Source organism: Canis lupus, chromosome 24, assembly GCF_003254725.2.
Source record: "Canis lupus dingo isolate Sandy chromosome 24, ASM325472v2, whole genome shotgun sequence".
NCBI lineage: Eukaryota > Metazoa > Chordata > Mammalia > Carnivora > Canidae > Canis > Canis lupus.
The window spans coordinates 19,720,867-19,740,061 of record NC_064266.1 but is presented as its reverse complement, the minus strand read 5'-3'; the positions used below and the strand labels follow the sequence as shown (position 1 = coordinate 19,740,061).

General features: G+C 53.5%; 2 protein-coding genes across 15 annotated transcripts; one reads left to right on the top strand and one right to left on the bottom strand.

Annotated features, from left to right (window-relative positions):
- Window positions 1-91: 91 nt before the first annotated feature.
- SDCBP2 (syndecan binding protein 2) lies at window positions 92-16,718 on the bottom strand. Of its 3 annotated transcripts, none has more exons than XM_025469569.3 (9): window positions 16,302-16,718; window positions 8,967-9,039; window positions 8,261-8,315; window positions 7,431-7,531; window positions 4,045-4,203; window positions 3,307-3,482; window positions 3,058-3,229; window positions 873-964; window positions 92-624 (listed from the first exon to the last, which is right to left on the bottom strand). In XM_025469569.3, exons 2-9 carry the CDS (start codon window positions 9,018-9,020, stop codon window positions 570-572), a joined length of 864 nt encoding a protein of 287 aa, XP_025325354.1. In that variant the 5' UTR covers window positions 9,021-9,039; window positions 16,302-16,718; the 3' UTR covers window positions 92-569. The 3 variants fall into 3 exon arrangements, with proteins under 3 accessions (XP_025325354.1, XP_048956548.1, XP_048956549.1); XM_049100591.1 differs by lacking the exon at window positions 16,302-16,718 and adding an exon at window positions 13,833-13,932; XM_049100592.1 differs by lacking the exons at window positions 8,967-9,039; window positions 16,302-16,718 and having other exon boundaries at window positions 7,427-7,531; window positions 8,261-8,278.
- On the top strand, window positions 12,662-18,272 carry LOC112673722 (uncharacterized). 12 transcript variants are annotated; one of them, XM_049100593.1, is made up of 4 exons: window positions 12,666-12,834; window positions 16,715-16,812; window positions 17,584-17,689; window positions 17,928-18,272. In XM_049100593.1, exons 1-4 carry the CDS (start codon window positions 12,721-12,723, stop codon window positions 18,255-18,257), a joined length of 648 nt encoding a protein of 215 aa, XP_048956550.1. In that variant the 5' UTR covers window positions 12,666-12,720; the 3' UTR covers window positions 18,258-18,272. The 12 variants fall into 12 exon arrangements, 1 of the variants encoding a protein (XP_048956550.1); XR_007405646.1 differs by lacking the exon at window positions 12,666-12,834 and adding an exon at window positions 12,992-13,337 and having other exon boundaries at window positions 17,928-18,213; XR_007405647.1 differs by lacking the exons at window positions 12,666-12,834; window positions 16,715-16,812 and adding exons at window positions 13,002-13,337; window positions 13,785-13,840 and having other exon boundaries at window positions 17,928-18,213.
- Window positions 18,273-19,195: the final 923 nt, after the last annotated feature.

The following is a 19,195-nucleotide window of genomic DNA, read 5'->3' as shown; positions in this document are numbered from 1 at the left end:
CACTGTGTGTAGAAAAGACCACGGTCTCAACGCTGCTTAGAAGAAAACCAGGCCTGGCGTGTCATGGGACCAAGGATTCTGGAATTCTCAATCACTTTTGAAGAAAGGCTTTTATTTAAAATCAAGTATTTATTCAAAAATGAAGGATTATAACTATGTAGTTTGTGACAGACGGGAAGGGAAGGAGAAAGAAAACAGTCTCACAAAGGATGTAGTTGTGTTCTCTCAAAACGTGAAGCTGTTTTTCTGGTAGGCGCAGCAAAAGTCTTGTGAGGGGCCCAACTGCAACTTTAAGAAGTGTTTGGCCGGACTGCCTCCGTGCTAAGCATTTAAATAGGCACAGAGAATCACTGCTGGGGGCCTGCGTGCAGTTCCCGGTCAGAGGTTCCAGGGAGGCCCCGTGTGTCTCGGTGGCTTCCCACCGGGAACCCCACCTGCCCCACTTGGAACATGTGCCCTCAGCGCAGCCCTGGCCTGGGCACAGCCCCCCACACATGTCCTAGGAGGACTCTGAGCCCTTTCCTGCAGGGGTGGAGAGTATGGGACGGCTGAGCAGTGCTCCCCTGGCTTCAGACATCTGGGATCGAGTGGTCCATGGCGTGGTGGAGCAGGGTCGGGGACAACCTAGATACAGCAACGAGGAGTCACCCAAACTGGCAGCACCTGCTTCTCCTCCCTCCCGGCCTGTGCATCCCCCAGGGGGACCTTCATTTCCATTCCTAAGACTTTCAAGTCCCTTCCAATCACCAGCCACCTGGAAGGGAGTGAAGGGGGGCAGGCTGGTGTGTGCCCTGCGTGAGGCTTGAGGAGGCTGGCTTGGCTAGGAGGTGGGGAGGTGGGGGTAGGGGCTTGGCTAGGAGGGGGAGCCTTACTTTTTGACCATGTGCTCATAGATCACGGTAGGGATGATGGTCAAGGTGACAACGTTCCCGGCCATGGCCAGAATCTCTGTGACCGCTTTGTCCTGGAGAGGAAGTGAGGGGGCAGTCACCCTGGGGCCAGGGGCACCTCTGCAGAGGAGGGGTCAGCACCCCACCCCCAAGACCCTGCTGCCATTAGGGGAGAGTTCCAGGTAAGCAGCCAGGTGAGGCCTCGCTTGAGCAAGACCGTGAGCCCCCGACCTGAGGATCTCTGTGGTAAAAATGAGCAGGCCTCTCCTCACTCTCCCCTTGAAGGCAAGTCCTGTGGGCCTGACACAGAATAGGCCTCACAAACTCTCCTTGCGTCCCCTTCCACCGGAGCGCTCCAACGCCTCACTCACCACGCCCACATTGTCTATGCCATCTCCCTGACTCAGTCACACTCAAGTTCTGGAAAATTACCATGCAGTGGAGGCCATCGGGTGCATCCATCCACCCGCTGGGCTCCTGTTGGCCAGCCAGACGAGCCGAGCCCTCCAGGGCTCTTTTCCGCTTACACTTTGTTGACCGGTAAAGAGAGAAAGGTCTGCAGACGCCGTTCAGACCATGAGGAGAACAGGAAAGGACAAGCCCCTATGCCACGTGGGCCAAACAGACTGAACTCTAAAGCACGGCCACAGCAGAGCTTCCGGCCCTTTCACAGAGACTAGTGACCATCCACGCACTTCTAACTTGGTTATGTGCTCAGTTGGTGAGGTGCGAGATGTGCGAGATGGGACCAGTGACAGCCACACGGTGGAAACAGATCAGCTTTCAGAAGACAAATATCTCAAAATGCGTAACTACACAGGGCCGTTCAGGAAACGGAGAAACCCAGTGAGAGCCTCCGAGCACCACGGTTTGCCAGGGTAACTGGCAAGTTCATCATGATGCCCTGAGCCTTCGGGGAGGAAGAGAGAATCCTTGGCACATTTTAGCATGACTGGTCTCCAGAGGAGTTAAGATCAAAGAACTGGAATGCTTTGAAAGGAGGGCGTTTGCAGGTACCCGAGAGGGAAGCTACTCAGAATCGGTGTTGGCCTCGTCAACTTCTCAGGCATAAAGGGTTCCCTTTGGATTGTCAAGCCTGATCCCCGAGGGGGAGATATGCAGTAGGAGGGATCACAGACTCACATCAGGAAGAACTTCCTGATCACAATGCTCATGAGCCTCCAGAGCCAGCCTCCAAGGGAGGTGGGGAGACAGTCCAGCATGGGAAGCAGATCTGGGACAGGAATGGCGGGGTGATGGCCCTGGGGAGGGGTGGAGAACTGGCTTAGAAGGCCGTGCCAGCTGCGGAGTGAGATGCCACTGCCCAGGCCACTTCTGCTGGGGGGAGCCCTGGAGCCCTGGCTGCAGGAGGGGATAGGACTCTCCCTCCAAATCACAACCTCGAAGAAGAACCGCTCTCTGTCCAGGCGGCAGCGAGTCAGGATCAAACCACTTTCACTTGTTCAGGGACCAAAAGCCACACGACTCATCATCCTCTGAGGTCCGGTGCCTGAAGGCGCCCACTGCTCAGTCCACATCCGCTAGACCCTGCACCCCTTGCTCCTTCTGGCTTTTTAAGGATAAAACACACACACCCTCCAAAGATGAACAGAGGTCAGAAGTGTGTTTCTGGGGGATCCCTGGGTGGCTCCGTGGTTTAGCGCCTGCTTCAGCCCAGGGCATGATCCTGGAGACCCGGTCCCACGTCAGGCTCCCTGCATGGAGCCTACTTCTCCCTCTGCCTGTGTCTCTGCCTCTCTCTCTCTCTCTCGTGAATAAATAAATGAAATCTTTTTTAAAAATCTAAAAAAAAAAAAAAGAAGAAGTGTGTCTCTGAACAGCAATTTTCCAAGATGTTCCTATTATGGAATGTGAGCCAGTTATGCAAGCAGAAGTGCCGTGGAGGGGGCAGGTATCCATGCAAGCAGCAGCCCCCTCCCGGGCGCCCTGTCCCGACGCACCCCCTGCCTGGACGCACCGCCTGCCCCGCTCTCCTCGGCCTCCTGCTCCCTGAGCACTGCCCCGCGCTCGGGTGCTCTGCGCTGAGCTCAGAGCTCCACCTCCCTCGGCTTAGCCCACAGCAACCAGAGCGCGGGGATCCGAGCCTCAGGGGCACGGCGGCCTGCCCGCCTCTCAGCGCCTGAGCTCCGCGGCCGAGCGCACCTACCTTCAGCCCGACCACATTCTGTCCGTTCACCTCGCACACGGACTGCTTGGTGAGGAGCCCGTTGCGGGCCGCGGAACTCCCTCTGACCACAGAGACCACGGCGCCTTTCTTGATGACAAAGCCGACGTGGCCCGTGCTGTCCTTGTGCATGGTGACAGTGCGCTGGAACGGCCTGGCGGGAGAGACCGTGAGCCGGGCCTAGACGTGCCTGGGGCCAGACAGGGAGGCACCGGGGGCCTGGCCACTCACCTGTCCCGAACGACCATGGCGATCTTCTCTGCCGATGCCCTCTTCAGCACCCGGTGCGCTCGGTCCGTGCTCCACCCGGCACAGTCTCGGCCGTCAATCTGCAGGATCTGATCCCCAAAGCGCAGCCCCACAAGAGACGCGGGGCTGTTGGCCTTCACCAGCTGCACAAAGAGCCCCTGGAGGAGGCAGGGCCCTGTGGTCAGCTCCCCATCACATCACTCGGAGCCCAGGTCCCTCGGCTGCTGTTTGCCTCCTGATCGTCTAGGAGCTGGCAGGACAGCGGTCACTCCATTTTCCTGGGGACAAAATACTCCAGGCCACATAGCCAGGGAGCAGCTGGGTAAGATCTCAACCCTGGCTGGAGGCTAAGATCCAGCCCCTGGACTGCATGGCTTCTTATGACGGCACTGGTCCCGCCGGCTTCCACCTTCTGCAGACAGCTGAGCTGCCTGGAAGCCAGATCCCTCTGATGGAGGAGAGGGAGGAAGAGAGACCCCGAATGGTAGGAGCCCAGGAGGCACAAGTGGAAGGTCCATTCTAGAACCCAGCACTGACCCTGGGGCCTTAGGGGAGGGAGGTTGAGAAGAAGAGCCTCAGCTTGAGGCTGGGTAAGCCTTGGCTCCCCTGCTTGCTCCGCACCTTCCTTACTGTGGACAGGGCCCGCAGCCCCCCTCCCAGGCTGGTGGGCAATACGTGTGGGAGATGCCCCCTCCTCTCCTGCCCAGTCCTCAGCCCTACCTGGTCAATGGCCCTCAGCCGTAGCCCCGTCTTGCCATGCTCATCTTTGCACAGGTAGATCTCGCGCACCCCAGGCTTGATCTCTGCTCGCCGTGTGCCAAGGCTGTTTCCAGACAGCGGTGCCACCAGCTGGCCCAGTGACAGGCCAGAGCCCACCATCTGCAGACACCAGGGGTCTCATAAGGATGGGGAAAGAAGGATGCAGTGGTCCCTGGGCCCTCTCCCATCCCCAGATCACACTCCTCTCTCAGGGCCTGTTAGGGTGCATGGCTCCGTGAAGCCACTAGGAGGCATCAAAGCCTATACCCCCTGAAAAACAGCCAGGAAAATGAGGGGAAAGAGAATGGGTATACAGAAAAGAAACCCTCATTTTGGTGTCAGGAGAAGACCCCTTCGAAATCCAATTAAAAATAAAATTTCACAGCAAATAGCAAGCAATTAGGGGGAAAAAGGACTTGATTTGTTTTGTCTTGAAAAAAAATGTAAGCAAAAAGTATAAAAACGAGTGCTTTCCCCGTAAAGCCCAGAACAAGTCAGGATGTCACTCTCACCACTACTCTTAAATGTGGTACTGGAATAACTACCCAGAGCAATAAAGTAAGAAAAGGAAATAAAAGGCATACAGACTGTAAAAGAAATAAAATGGTCCCTATTTGCAGATGATAGGATGATTTACTAGGATATTCCCAGGAATCTACAAATAAACTCTTAAAACTAAGTGACTTCAGCAAGGTCACAGGATACAAGATCAACACACAAAAATCAACTGTACTTTTTTTATACACTAACAGCATACACATGGAAACTGAAATTAAAAGTACACTACCAACTATAATTACTCAAAAATAAAACATAGGAGTAGGTGTACAAAACATATGTAGGACTTGCATACTGAAAACAAAAACAAAAAAGTGGCTGATAAAGATATCAAAAATATTTAAATAAATGGAAAGGAATTTTCTATTCATGAATTAGAAGAACATAATAAAGCCATCAATTGCCCCAAATTGACATAAAGATTCAATGCCATTTCTATCCAAATCTTTACAAGATGTCTTGTAGATGTAGGCAAGGTTAATCTAAACTTTATATGAAAAGACAAAGGAGGGACACCTGGGTGGCTCAGTGGTTGAGCGTCTGCTTTGGGTCAGGGCGTGATCCCAGGGTCCTGGTATCAAGTCCCACATCAGGCTCCCTGAGGGGAGCCTGCTCCCTCTGCCTGTGTCTGTGTCTCTCATGAATAAATAAATAAAATATTTTTTAAAAAGAAAGAAAAGAAAAACAAACTATCCATTGAGAAAATGAACAAAACATACGAAGAGCATTTTACTGAAAAAAATCATAGCTGGTAAACAGCACATGGAAGGACATTGAACATCACTAGCCGTGAGGGAAATGCAAATTAAGACCCTGATGAGACATCACTGACACACCTATCATAACAGCAAACGTTAGTGAGAAGCTGGCAAAGATGGGAAGAAACTGGAAGAGTGTCGCTGGCAAGAAAATAAAGCAGCAGAGCCACTCTTAAAATAGTTTGGCAGTTTCTTTTCAAGATTCAAACATGCATTTATCATACAACCTAGCAACTGTACTCTTGGACATTTATCCCAGAGAAATGAAAACTTATGTCTGTACAAAAGAACTATACAAAAATATCCATAGTAACTTACTTTGTAACAGCCCCAAACTGGAAAAAACTAAAATGACTCTCAATGGATTAAAAAGTCTTTGGGATGTCCATACCACGGACTGCTACTTAGCAACGCAAGGGGATGAACTAAGGGGGGGGGGGGGGGGCATTGATGGGGATTAAGGATGCAGGTGATGTATGGAATTGTTAAATCACTGTATTATACACCTAAAACTAATATAACACTGAAAGTTAACTATACTGGAATTAAAATAAAATGAAATAAAAACAAACAAATAAGCAAATAAAATGAGATGAGCTATTAATACAGTGAATAACCTGGAAAGGTTTCAAGGGCATTATGCTGAGTGGAAAAAGCCAATCTGAAAAGGCTACACGCAGTAGGATTCCATTTATATAACATTCTGAAACAAAATCATGGAGGCAGAGAACAGACTAGTGGTGGCCAGGGGGTTAGGGATGGTCAGGGGGAGAGAGTGGGCATGACCACGAAGGGCCGGCCTGGGGGAGACCTTTGTGGGGACGAAACAGTTCGTGCCTTGGTTGCACTGGTACTTACATGAGTCTATCTATACAGGTGACAAAGTGACACAGGACTACAGACGCTCACTGTACCAACGTAAAATGCCCGTTTTCCTTATCCTGTAGTTCTGCAGCCACTTCCTGCATAACCATTAGGAACACTCGCTGGAGGGTACAGCTTTCTGTGCCCTTCTCTATACTGTCTTTGTGGCTTCCCAGGAGTTCATGATTATTGAAAAATAAAAAGTTAAAAATAAAACTTTTAGCTATAAAAATGAATCCACCTGTCATATTTGTATCAACATTTCAGTGAAATGCACTCACGTCCTCATTATTGGAACGAAGAGAAATTCAGTCAAAGGCTGACAAGGGAAGTATACACCATGGGACTTTCTTTGCTTCGAAGTTTGTATTTCACAGCATGACTATGGGGGGTTATTGTGGGGAAACACCCCAGGCCCCACGTGTCCCCTTCCTGGTGGCCTTTCTCCTGTCAGACCCTCATCTGCCAGTGGCTGTGTGTGTGTGTGTGTGTGTGTGTGTGTGTGTGTGTGGCTGTGGCAGTTTTCATCCTCACTCCCTTCACTTCACGAAACCCTTCAGCCTCAACAGGACTTGGGGTTGTGCTCTGCCACCAATTTTCAGCAGCCTGGGGACAGGACAGCAGACAAGCACGCTGACCAACGGCCCGTGGGGATGCTGGAGCCCACTGGGAGGGGGTCTGGGTGGGCACTGGGTCTCTGAATGAGCGTATTTTCAGGAGGGAATATTTCAGTGTCATGATGTCTCTTGCTCCCCAAAACCATGGAGAGCAGGAATCAAGCAAGCATTGTGGTTTAATTTGGGGACCAGAGCTGGGTGACAAGCTGCTCCCCCTCTCGGCTCTGCCATCCAGGCAACAGCTCTCAAGGCACAGGCGCTCCTACATTAGATGCCTCCAGGCTCAGGCTGGGTTTAACGCCTCCCTTCTCATCCAGCAGCCCGAAGCCAGAGGTCAAGGGGCAGGCAGTGGTCCTCCAGCTCTGCCCAAGACTGCAGGAAACCCCACAGCACTTTTAATGACGGGTCAAAATGAGAAGTGCCATCAAGAAACAGAGCCGCAGGCACGCCAGGGAGCAGGAGCTTCCAGTCTGTGCAAACGGCGAAACCAAGGAGGGCAAGTTGGAACATTTCTGTGCCCACATCAGGCAAGAGAAGAATACCTACCTACACCAGCACCTTCTGGAAGCTGAAGCAGGTTCTGCTGGACTTCTTGGCTGGAGAGGGAAAGACCCATATAATTTTCCAAGTCCGCCAGGCTCGGGTACAAAACTGATGGGAAGGGAAAGGAAGGGAAGGGAAGGAAGAGGAGAGGTGTTACTCAGGGGTGCGTGCTTGGCCATGCCTGCCTGGCTCCCCCGTGTCACTCAGCTGTATTAATAAACAGGGCCCAGGGACACTGTTTACTCCTGAGAGGGCAAGGGAACACTCGCTGGTGATGTGGGTTCTCCCCTCAGGAGGGCTGAGGGGCAGTGATCTCGCCAGGAGCAGCCTGGGACACAGAATCCCTCATGTACGAACCACTTGGCTGTTCAACGCAACAGACTTTATTTGGCACCAGCCAGACATGCGACACCAAGCACAGGGCTGGTGCTGGGGACGTGAGGCCCCGGCTCCTAGGAAATCCACGGGATGGGGAGAGGCGGGCTGTGGGAGGCAGGCATCTGACCCCAGGGCAGCTCCCAGGAAAATGCACAGTGAGGAGGGAAAGAGTGGGCCTGTGGTCAAGGTAGCTGCCACAGGACCTGAATCAGGACTGCCATCATCTCTGGGGGCCACCACAAACATCCCGGTCTCCTCACTTGGCCATAGAAGTTAGTCCCACATCAGAGGATTTGGTCTTCTCACTAAGCCACAGAATTCTCAGGGTCCCCTCAGAGGGTTCTGGCGGGGGTAAAATGTGCAGGAAGCCCACAGCAGGGCGGCAGGCAAGAGGCAGTGCTTGGAAGTGGCCACAAGAGGTCACTGTCAGTCAGGAGCACCCCACCCCGGCTCGCTCACCTGAAGGTTGGGAGACTGGCAGGGCGGGCATCCTGGCTGCAGCTCTGGCCTGGGCCTGGGGAGAGGTGAGATGCACTGATCAGCTGTGGCCAGGACCCGCAGACCTTGGAGCTTGGGGCTCCCTGGGGCTGAGGGTCAGGGCCTTAATTATGCTGGCAGGCCTAGGGTAGGGTGGCGCATCCAACGGAACTCGGAGATGTGTAAATGTGGTCTCTGCAGATGTCCATGTTTCTGGGGAAGGTTCTCCCTGTAGTGCCCAACCCACCAAATGTCATGACCCGCTTGCTACATGAGGCAGCCAGAACATCAAGACCCACCTCCCAACGAAATTCTCAGTCGACAAGTCCCAAATTCTCAAAACCCACTGGAACTGCAGGTGGATGGAAGGTGGATGGAAGGAAGAAGCTTCTGGGGATGAGCAGGCCACATGCCATGCCCAAGGGGTCTACTCTGGAAGCCTGTCTACAGTGTGGCGTCTACCTGAACGGGGATGGAGGAAGTGCTGGGACGCACAGGCCTATCTGCAGCTGCTTGGCCTTCTCCACTCCTGCTGTAACTCCACTGCCTTAGCCTCCTGTCCACCAGCAGGCCCTGCAGTGGTGACCTGCAACACCCAGCACCTTTCAAGACAAGCCTCCCTTACTCACCCTGGGACAATCACAAAGGGCCCACGAGGGCCTAGACTAACACATGCCCAGTGGCTTACCTGAATGGCTTGGTCCATCTTCAGGTCCTCCAGAGACGGGTACAGGGTAGACATGGCTGTTCCTCAGAACACCCTTCAGGGCACAGAGAGTGAGGAGGGGTGAGGGGTGAGAGGAAGCATGGATGTCTGCCTCGTGCCCATGGGTGCCACTCAGGACTCTCAGGACAAGAGAGAGATCAGGAAGGTATCATGCCCATTTTGGAGATGGGGGAGCTGAGTCTGAACCCAAATCTGTTTTGTTCCCAAGCCCATATCTCCACCCTTGCAAAATTCCATCCCACCTGTTCAACTGACTCTGGGCTTCAGACCCCAGACCCTAGGGGACCACCCAGGACATGCTGGCCAGGAAGAGCAGGAGTTTCAAAGGTCAGGTGGGCTGAGGGGGTCTGGTCACTCAAGACCCAAATTCATTCCAGCAAGTTCATAGTGAGCATCTGCTGCGTACAGCATCATCCCACAACTGCACAGAATTCCAGGGGTCTTAATTACAATAGAAAGGCAGCAGGGCATTTTGAATCCCTCCCTCACAGCCACATCCCTGTTCCCCTCTGAGTATTTGAGCACCTACTGTATACCACCCATTTCCAGCCTTGATCTTAGCCTAGGCTTCCACTTCTCTCCTTGTAAAGCTCCAAGCTTCTTAAAGGCAGTGTTTTGAGTTTTGCATTTAGACAACTAATTTGAATGTATGAAGTACTCTGCAAGGTCAAATAAAATCTGTTTGCATATGGCCTGTGAGCCACCAGTTCCAATCTCTGGAGGAAACAGAAGTCTGTGGGGACCACTTTAGAGAATATGGGCTAGATACTGAGAGTAGTGGTGAGCCACCAGGGGGGCTTTAAGCAGGGCTAAGACATCCCAGGCTCATGCAGAAGGGCCTATTGACTTCCACCTGGAGAACAACAAGAGAGGAGGTAAGACCCATTGGAGGATGTTGGAGGGCCTGGGGAGGGGCAGGAAGATGATGGAGGTCTGCACACAACATGGGGGTTAGGGGTGGGATGTGAGAGAGGAGAGATTTGATGGCAAGTTAGAAGTAATGATATGCCGGGGGAGGAAGGGTTGTCAAAGCAGCAGGTACAGAGGAAGAAGAAGGAACAGTGATGGATGAGGATGACCTTGGCCCCTGTGGGTCCCTCAGGGGAGATGCCCAGAGCATCTGGACCTGGCAGGGCTGGAGTCCCTTCACCCCTGGCACAGCCCACTCAGTTCCCTGTGACCACCCAGGCACTCCTTTTTTGTGTTCACCTGCTCTGATGTCCTAAGGGTACCCACCTTCCTAGGATGGAAATGAGGACCAGAGGTCCCAAATGTATTTCATTCACCTCTCAGTCTTGTTTTTTATTTTTTTCAAATTTGAATTAGTGCAAATATTTTAAAGTCTGGGAATAAAATAGTCTTCGCTTCTAATTTGTATTGAAAAAAAGTCAAAACATTTGGCAACTGCAAGAGCAAGAATCATGCACAGCAACACCCAGTCCAGGCTGAGTTGCAGCCAGCCTCTTAGATGGTGCTGCCTATGCTCTCCCAGTTCCCAAAGTAGCCAAGCCAGCTGTGTAGTTCCCATAACTACCCAAGCCAGTTATGTCACGTGCTTGGCTCTTTGAAGCAGGCGGCACCGGATCCTTGGCCTAGTCTGATCTTTGTGGCAGAAATGATCACCTCAGGAGGAGAGAGACTGTCCCGGGGGAAAGGGGGACTGGCTCTGACCTCCTTTAGACCATCTGGGGCAAAGAGACCCCTTTGCCTGTGGCCTTCCCCACTGTGCACATACTCTGGGAGATTTTTATCTTGGGACAGTCCTCAGCAGGTGACGTCTGCCAAAACACGCCCTGTTACCAGGATCATGCATGAAGAGCATATGTGAAAATGAGAGGCCAACCCTGCCTGGCTTTTTCTAACACTGAAGCAGCACAGCAGTTATTAGATTTTTTATTATTTTTTATTTATTTATTCATGATAGACATAGAGAGAGAGGCAGAGACACAGGAGGAGGGAGAAGCAGGCTCCATGCAGGAAGCCCGACGCGGGACTTGATCCTGGGTCTCCAGGATCGCGCCCGGGCCAAAGGCAGGCGCTAAACCGTTGAGCCCCCCAGGGATCCCCCAGCACAGCAGTTACATTTTCAGTGGCTGCCCTCTGGGACAGCAGAATCAGAGCTCCACTTCCTGGAAACCACTCCCAGGCCAGAACCACACAGCACTTTCTCTGCATCTGGGACCTTTACCACCTCCACCTCTGAGGCCCCGCTCAGTTTTACTGAGCTCTGGGCAGAATTGGGAGGCAGGTATTCCCCTACCTTTTAACAGTGTATGATCTAGTGGGGAATGGCTCCCAGCCAGCAAATATGCTGTGCCTCATCCAATCATCGGTCTACCCACTCGTAGCATTTGAGTATCTACCGTGCGCCAGGGGCCCTGGACCTGTTTCAGCCATCCCGGGCCCTCTGCTTGGCTCACCGCCCTTCCCTGGGTGGTGCTCTTTGAGGTTTAGTTCAAATGCTGTTTCTTGGGTTGCCTTTTTCAGGCCATTGGACCCTCCCCCGCTAGTTGGTTGGATCTTCTTGTGCTCCATCCCTGACTTGTGCTGCCTCTGCTGTCAAGCTATTTACCATATTACACGATCAACATACTGGACCCCGCCTCACAAAGACAGGGAGGGGCCGTGTCCCCTTCACCACACACTAGGCCTCCCCACCACAATAACGGCTAATATGCATGGTGATAAAAATGGTTAAATCTGAATAAATCCGTGGTTTTCCGAGAACAGATTGGAAATTCTGTAGGCATTTTTGGGTGTCAGAAGACTGTGGGGGACATCACGAACCCTTAGGACACAGGCCGCAGAGATCTGGGCCTCTTGTAATGGACCCGCAGACCATTCGCAACAAACCGTCCTCTGTCCTGTGCAACTTTCCAGCGTCCTCCCAAACCTTCCTGTGGGCATCGAGCCTGCTTATAACCTGTGTTGTGGGTTTTTTTTTTTTTTAATAACCTGTTTTATATACAGACACAGCGTTTCCTGGTTTTAATACGCAAGAAATGCATCTACCAGGTCAGTCAAGGGAGGCTGCAGCGCCACGCCCCCCACGGCCGCTGAGACCCCGGGACGCGGCCCTGTGCGCCCGCACGTGGCTGTCACACTCACTCCACACCCGTTTACAAATACTTGGCCTTTGACGTCGAACCGAAACAGGCGGAAACTTCTCCGTCGAATACGGTCTCAACCCCAGACGCACGCGTTCTGGCGTCATCCAGCTCCAGCTCTGGCAAACCGAAGGGCCCAAGCTTCCGCTATAAACTACTTTCCTCGCCCGTGTTTCGCCGCCGTTATGATAAAGTCGGAGCATCCTGCTGGCTGGCCCGCGGGGAACCGCCGGTTCCGGACGAACCCGCCTCCTCCCTCGGCCTCAACTTCCCCGCTTTGCGCAGCCAAGCACCAAGTCCACGCACCGGGGGCCGGGGCACGGCCCTGCTCTTCACCCCAGGCCCGTTCCCCAGCCCGCCGGACGGCGCAAAGACCCGCAATCCCGCTCTGAGATCCCCTCAGATCCCCTCAGATCCCGCCCTGGGGCCCCTTCGCTGCGACCCCCGCCGGGACCACCGCCTCCCAGCGGCTCGGGGCTACGGCGCCTGCGCAGAGCCCGCCGGGTCGCTGGGGCGCGCTGCGGCGTCGAGGACGCATGCGTCCCACACCCGGGCCTGCGCGCCGCGAAGGGGGGCTCCCAGGCTGCCCCGCGGTAGCGGGGTCGAGAATGGCGGCTCCCGGGCCGCTCGGGCGGTCGGCCGGCTGGGCTGTTAGAATTCAGCCTGCCTCTCGCTTTCTCCAGGTGCCCATGCCGGTGCCGGCACCCACAAAAAGAAATCAGGTAAAGCTGCAGAGTAAGGGATGGAAAAGCTCTGTCGGACCCCTTGCCCCCTCTTTACGGGACTGGAGGCCGCGCAGAGCCGATCGAGCTTTAAAGGGACGAGTGTGTTCCCCCCCCCCCCCCCCGCGCCAAGCTCTTGACCCCATTTACGGGCCATTTACGGCCTGCGGAGGAGGGAGAGTGCGGGCGACCCTGAGAAAGGCAGCAGTGGGAGGGAGGAGGGTGTAGGGACGCCTGCGCTCCCCGTTGCCTGCTGCTGGAATGGAGTCCCGCCGTCGCTCAGGCTTCCGAAGCGCTTTCCGTTCCCGAGTGTTCCCTACCCACTGTGACGTCACTGGGCGTCCCTCCAGGTCGTTTTTTGCCGGGCTGACTTCTGACCAGGTGCCCCCGCTCCACCAAGATCCCGCGGGGGTCCCACCGGCGAGTAGCTGAGTGATCGCACCCCGCTGCGGAGGGTGGGGGCCTCGTGGTCGGCCGGGCAGATCGTCCCACGGCAGAATCGGGTGTGCTGCTCCCTAAGGGGTTCAGGCAGGCTGGCTTTCGGGGTGCAGGATAAAAGACCAGGGTGACCAAGGAAAGCCTCTTGGAGGAAGGAAGTGGGTGAGCCGTGTGCTACTCCAGGGGGAGAGAGGCCCAGACCCAAGAGACCAGCTGCCTTCCAGAGCTTTACTACCTCCTGCAGGTTACGCAGGTTCTCCAAACAACATTTTTCCCCCTAGCATTGCTTCCCCTCTGCAGCTGCCCCACCAAGTACACCCCCTGGTCTGAGCCAGAAATCTGGAAGTTAACGTTAACTCCTGCTCTTGAAGCCATACCCAGCTCTCGCCCTCAGCATAAATCTCCAAACTTCAACTTGGCATTCAAATCTTCATGACCTAACTCCTGAGGGCACCATCTACAGTCACACTTCCTCACGTTTCCACACTCACCCTGCATTTCATTCATTCCAGACTGCCTGCTGACACTAGAACTCACCCTCCTGGTTCATGCCTCCCTACCTTTTCAGGTACCTGTCCCTCTGTCTTGGATGCCATTCATGCCTTCTCTCTCCCTCTTGTTCATCTGGTGAACTGTCCCCTTGAGTTCTAAGCTTTTCCCCAAATCCCCCCCACACACAGAATTAGGCAAACCTCCCTTCTCTAGACCCCAGAACCTCATATTCACCTATTCACCATTCATTCCACTAATGTTTATTAAGTACCTCTTGTGAGCAAGGTCTTCTACATTCCCTAGGATTGGATTTCCTCTGTGCTGTGTTTGTTTGCCTGTCTCCCCACTGCTGAGCCCAGTGTTTGGCACATGGCAGGCGTCCCAAGTTACTGTTTCTTAAAGGACTGGGAAAGCAAGACACGGAAGGGAAAGCCCCAAAAAAGTCCTTTGAAGAGAAGCTCTGGACCTAGAAAGGGAGGAAAAAACCCGCTGCCCTAATGAGGTAGACTACAAGGCTGGCTCCTCCAGTCTGACAATGGAAGAGTTCGCTTAGCTGAGTGCTGGCTTCCTGCAATTAATTGGCTCCCGTGAAAGGAAAATAACCCATCTCTCACAGGAATATTCCTTTACGTTGCACTTTACAGAATTTCCATCCCTGAGCTTCTGTACTTTTTGATACAAGCAGGAACACCACCCACTGCAATCCAGCAGTCATGTCCTGGGAGATCAGCAGGGCTGAAAGGGGTCGTCAGTTCTCATCTTTGGATTTTGGAACACCTTGTTCCAAAGAGAGCTGAAACTATGGGACTCCTACTTGTTCCTGTGGACAACTCATCCATCCTTCAGAAGACAGTGTGTGCGGGAGGGAAGCGTGGGTTAGAGTGTCAGAGGAATAGCTCCTGGAAGGCCAGATTAGCCCAGTTTGTGGTGGGTTAGAAAGAAGAGGCTGTTGCTAGGCCACCAGCATGTACCCCCCACCCTCCTCCTCAGGGCTGTGCTGCCTGCTAGAGGAAGGCTGTGAACGTCATTAGGGAATGCAGATGCTCTTGAATGCAGGCCCCCGGGAGGCAGGCAGGACTGGGTTTAGACTGCTGCCTCTAATTTGTGAAAGCAAACATGGACAAGTCCCCTTTGACTGTCATTTCTTCCTTTGTGATACGGGTAACAGTACTTGTATCACAGAGTTATTGTGGAGATTTAAAGATCCTTAAGAACTAAGATATGTGTGAAGCACACTTAGCACTGTACCTAGCACATAAGACATGCAATCATCGTTAGCTATTCATTCAGGACATTTACTGAGTGCCTAAGTCCCTGTGCTGTTCTAGGTACTGAGGCAGTGAGCAAAAGGAAAATCTGTCCTTGAGTGTTTCTAGCTGGATAAGTGTGTTTGCTGTGTTAGGTGGTAGGGAATAATGAGGAGAAAAATAAAGCAGGATGGAGGGTAGAGTGTTGAGAGATCCAGAAGGGTTTCACTGTGGAGTGGGAGTGATGAGTGACTTTTATAAAAGCCTAAAGGGGTAGAGAAGAGCATCAAGGCTGAGGGCATGAGGTCGGGGTGCCTCTTGTTCAGAGAGCATCTGGCCGGTGAGACTGGAGTCTCATTCAGATGGAGAGCCAGTGGTGAGGAGGTTGGAGAGGGTGTGGTCAGGTTCCCAGGGGGCCATGGCCAGGCTTTGGCATTTACTCTGCTGAGATGGGAGCCACTGGAGAATGTTGAGCAGCCGAGTGACATGGTCCAATCTAACATTTTGACAGTCCCCTTTGGCTAACATTTGGAGAACTGACCAGAGGGACAACGGTGGACACAGGGAACCCCAGTGAGCAGTGATAGTGGTGTTAAAATTGTTATTAGTTTGGAAATCGAAAATGTAAAACAAAAACTATTTAAAAACAAAAACAATTCTTTGGTTAGTTTGGGCTGCCATATGTAACGAGCCAGTGCAGTGTCTTCCTAGCACACAACAGCCTTGTCTGAAGCTCCATTTTCTGAGGCTCTGCTGTGTGGAGGGCACAGGCTGTCCCCCTTGGTTCCATTCATTAGCTCACTCAGTTCTCCCAACTGTGGGGATGTTCCCAGTGTCCACATGAGGAAACCAGTTCTGAGGGAGGTCAACCACTGGCCAGTTCCTCAGCAGGTTCTTCCTGCTGTGATAGGGTAGCTGGTAGAAAGAGCTTCAGGCAGAAAAATAAGCAGAAACTGAGGCATAGACTCCAGGTTCCCTGTGGAAATCCACTCCTTGCCTGGCCCTCCAAAGGCCCCCTTCAGGGAGCAGGGTGTGGGCCGTGTCTCCTGAGCACTGTCCTGGAGCTCGGAGGGAGCCTGCAGCCTTCATGGTGTCCGGCTGCAGCTCACTCAGCACTCAAACCTGACCCATGGCTGGGGTCAGAGAAGGAGACCCCAGTTCACACCAGAGGGAGGGGAGCCACCTTGAAAGAAAACCACCTGGGAGGTCCCAGAAGGGTCGGGACAGGACACACCATACAAGAGCCAGCCTCACTGGCTCCAGTCCCGGTCAGTAGGCCCCAGCTCTTACCTGCTGGCCAGGTGCTGCTGAGCGTCCTTTTCCAGCCACTGCTGAGAGAGTCTGTTCACCTCCCAGAAGGTGGTGGCCCTTGACCCAGTCAGGTGCCGGCTTTGGGAAGGGTGGTGCCCGCCCCCCCAGTCAGCTGATGCACCCGGATGGACCTAGGTAAAATCCCTGTGAGTGTATAAACAAAGCAAGTCACTAGGCCCAGAGGAGGGCTTTGGCCTTAGTCAAGACGTGGAGGTGAGGCCACAGGTTAGGGACACACAGCTGCTGTAAGGAGGGATAGTAACAGACTTCTTGACCTTGAGGAAATCAGATTTGGTTTGGACATCCAGTCCTGTGGAACTTGAGGACAGTTTGATGGACATCCAAGGTCTTACAAAATGGCCATAACGTGTGACCCATCATTGCCCTTCTAGGAATGCATCCCAGTGAACAAGAAGGCATTGAGATCCCAGAGCCCAGGAAGATTAGATTGGTTGTCTCCAGGAAGAGGAACTAAGGGGCTGTGTACTAGGTGGAGTGGGGGAGGGGTTATGATACACTTTTGGTACCTCTTAAATTTTGAAGAATTTGAATGTATTACCTATTCCCCCCCCCCCCCCACCAATAATCAAAGAAAATTAAACAGAAAAGGAGGAGGAATTGAATTTAGGTCCTGGTGGGTTTGGTTGAACATAAGTGCCTGTCACACTTGGTGCCTCGGGAGGGACTGGGGACCTGTGTTGGGGTAGTCCCATGAGGAATGACGCAGGGCATCCGCCCAGGGTGGGGTGAGTATCGAGACTGCTCACCTGGCCGGGCAGGTCCACGTCATAGTCCCCATGACGAGCCTGGGCAGAGTTGTACTAGCCTTGGGCATCACGTCCTGACTGGGGGCCCAGCTGGCGTTCAGCCCCAGGGAGGAGACACCGCCAGCCTCCACGGAGCTTACAGCCAAGAGTCCTACCCAGGAAACCTGACAGGAACAATAGTGAGAAAGGCAGTTGCCACTAATTGAGCACTCACTGCCCTGTGTGCTGTGAAGGTCTCTCAATGGCCATATCCTCCCTGCTAAGTAGGTGGGAGAAGCAAAGTTCCTCTCAAGTTACACAGCTGGAAGGTGGCTCCAAGGTCATGTTTTCTCTTCAGTGAGGCTAATGCACTGGAGGTTGAGCCATATGGGCCTGAAGCAGGGAGTAAACCATGGGTGATGGACCCATCTTAGGCCAGGTCTCTGAGGCCAAAGAAAAGTAGAAAATAGTGATGCTAATGGAATCACGTGACTCCCTCTCCCCACACACCTTAGTTCACTCAGTCATGGTCTGAAAGGGCCTTTGGGAGAAGACGGAGAAGGAAACCAGCCCAGAAGAGTAAGAGACCTGCCGGTGGTCTCACGACATGTCAGCACAGAGGTGGGACTCCTACTCCCCAAACCACCCCCCCATTCCACGATGTCCTAGCACCTCCCCTCTCTCACTCTCCCCCCTCCCCCCCCCCCCCCCCCCCCCCAGCATCCTGGCCACCCAGGAGGATCTTTCATGGACATGCCCCTCCTCAAAGTCTCCAGTTGCTCCCTACCCAAGGGTCAGGACTAAACTCCCAGGCCTGACATAGGGCCTCTGCGGCCTGTCCCCATTACTGTCTTTTCAGGTGGAGTCTACCCCCACCTCACACCCACCTCACACTTCCATCCCCTTGCCTGCCTGCTACTTCTGGAATGCCTCCCCTGCCCCCCACCAGATCTCTGAGCTCCTCTTCCAGGAAGGCACCTGGTCATCCCCATCTGTCTGGCCTCCCCAGCCTCTGACCTCTGGATCCAACTATCGTCTTCTGTGTACATCAGTCTGCCAGTTAGACCCGAAGTTGCACTGGCAAGGCTTAGTTATTAGATGGGCAGTGGCCATTTTCAAAATAAAAATTGGAACTTGTGCTCCAACCAGGATCTGTTTCTGCTGCGTTCCACATTTGTCAGAAGTCTAAGACATGGGTATCCACTAGGCAGTTTACACTCAGAAACTCCCTAGGATTGCCCCGGGGGACCTGAGTAATCAATCAGCCACTACCTCACTCCCCTTCCCACTGAGCCCAGAGATGGCTCAGGATCCTCTCCCAATAATGTTGCAGACAGCTACTGCCACTTGGATTTGGCCTGTGGAAGGACACCTGTACCATCTGGGATGGGCACTCCCTGAGGGCAGGGGCTCGGCTGCATGGTCCTTGTCCCTAAGGCCTGGCACGGAGGCCTGGCCCATAGTGGGATCTCGTGTTTGCTGAATGAACAAATGCCCCTCCTGGTAAACACAGTGGCTCAGTTTTATTTAGAAAATGGTCCGTTCTGGGGCATTAGATCCAAAGCCGGGGCCTGTGACGTAGCACATTTCGTACACCTCTCTGAGCTTCCATTTCCACACCTACAGATGGGAGTACTGGTGGCTGCTTTCTGGGCTCATCCTGAGGGTGAGATGAAGGAAGCCTGGGCAGAGCCTAGGACGCAGCTCACATGCAGCAAATGCCAGTTTCTGACTTCCTCATGGAGTCGGTGTGGCTGCAAGTTAGAGAAACACAAGTGCTCTTTCTGGAAGAAGGGGGAATGGTTGCCAGGCAGAGAGAAGCACCAGCTGGGTGCTCCTACTCTCAGCGTGGACTCTGGGTGGTGTGGCACGAGCCTGCTTAGGTGGCATGAGCCCAGTTAGGTGGCCACGCCTGTGCCCATACCACAGTATGAGGACTGCAGGGGCTGTTCACAGCTCCTTCTGCATGCTGGGTGTGGGGCATAACCCGATCTCATATTCTTCCCAGCAGCCCCCAGATTTAGAGAATGGACCAGGCCACACAGCCTGCGTGGTAAGGCCAGACCTTGGTGGTGAACCCAACAGAGCTGCCTGGCCTCAGAGTCTTTCCCATCCCCGAACAGCTGA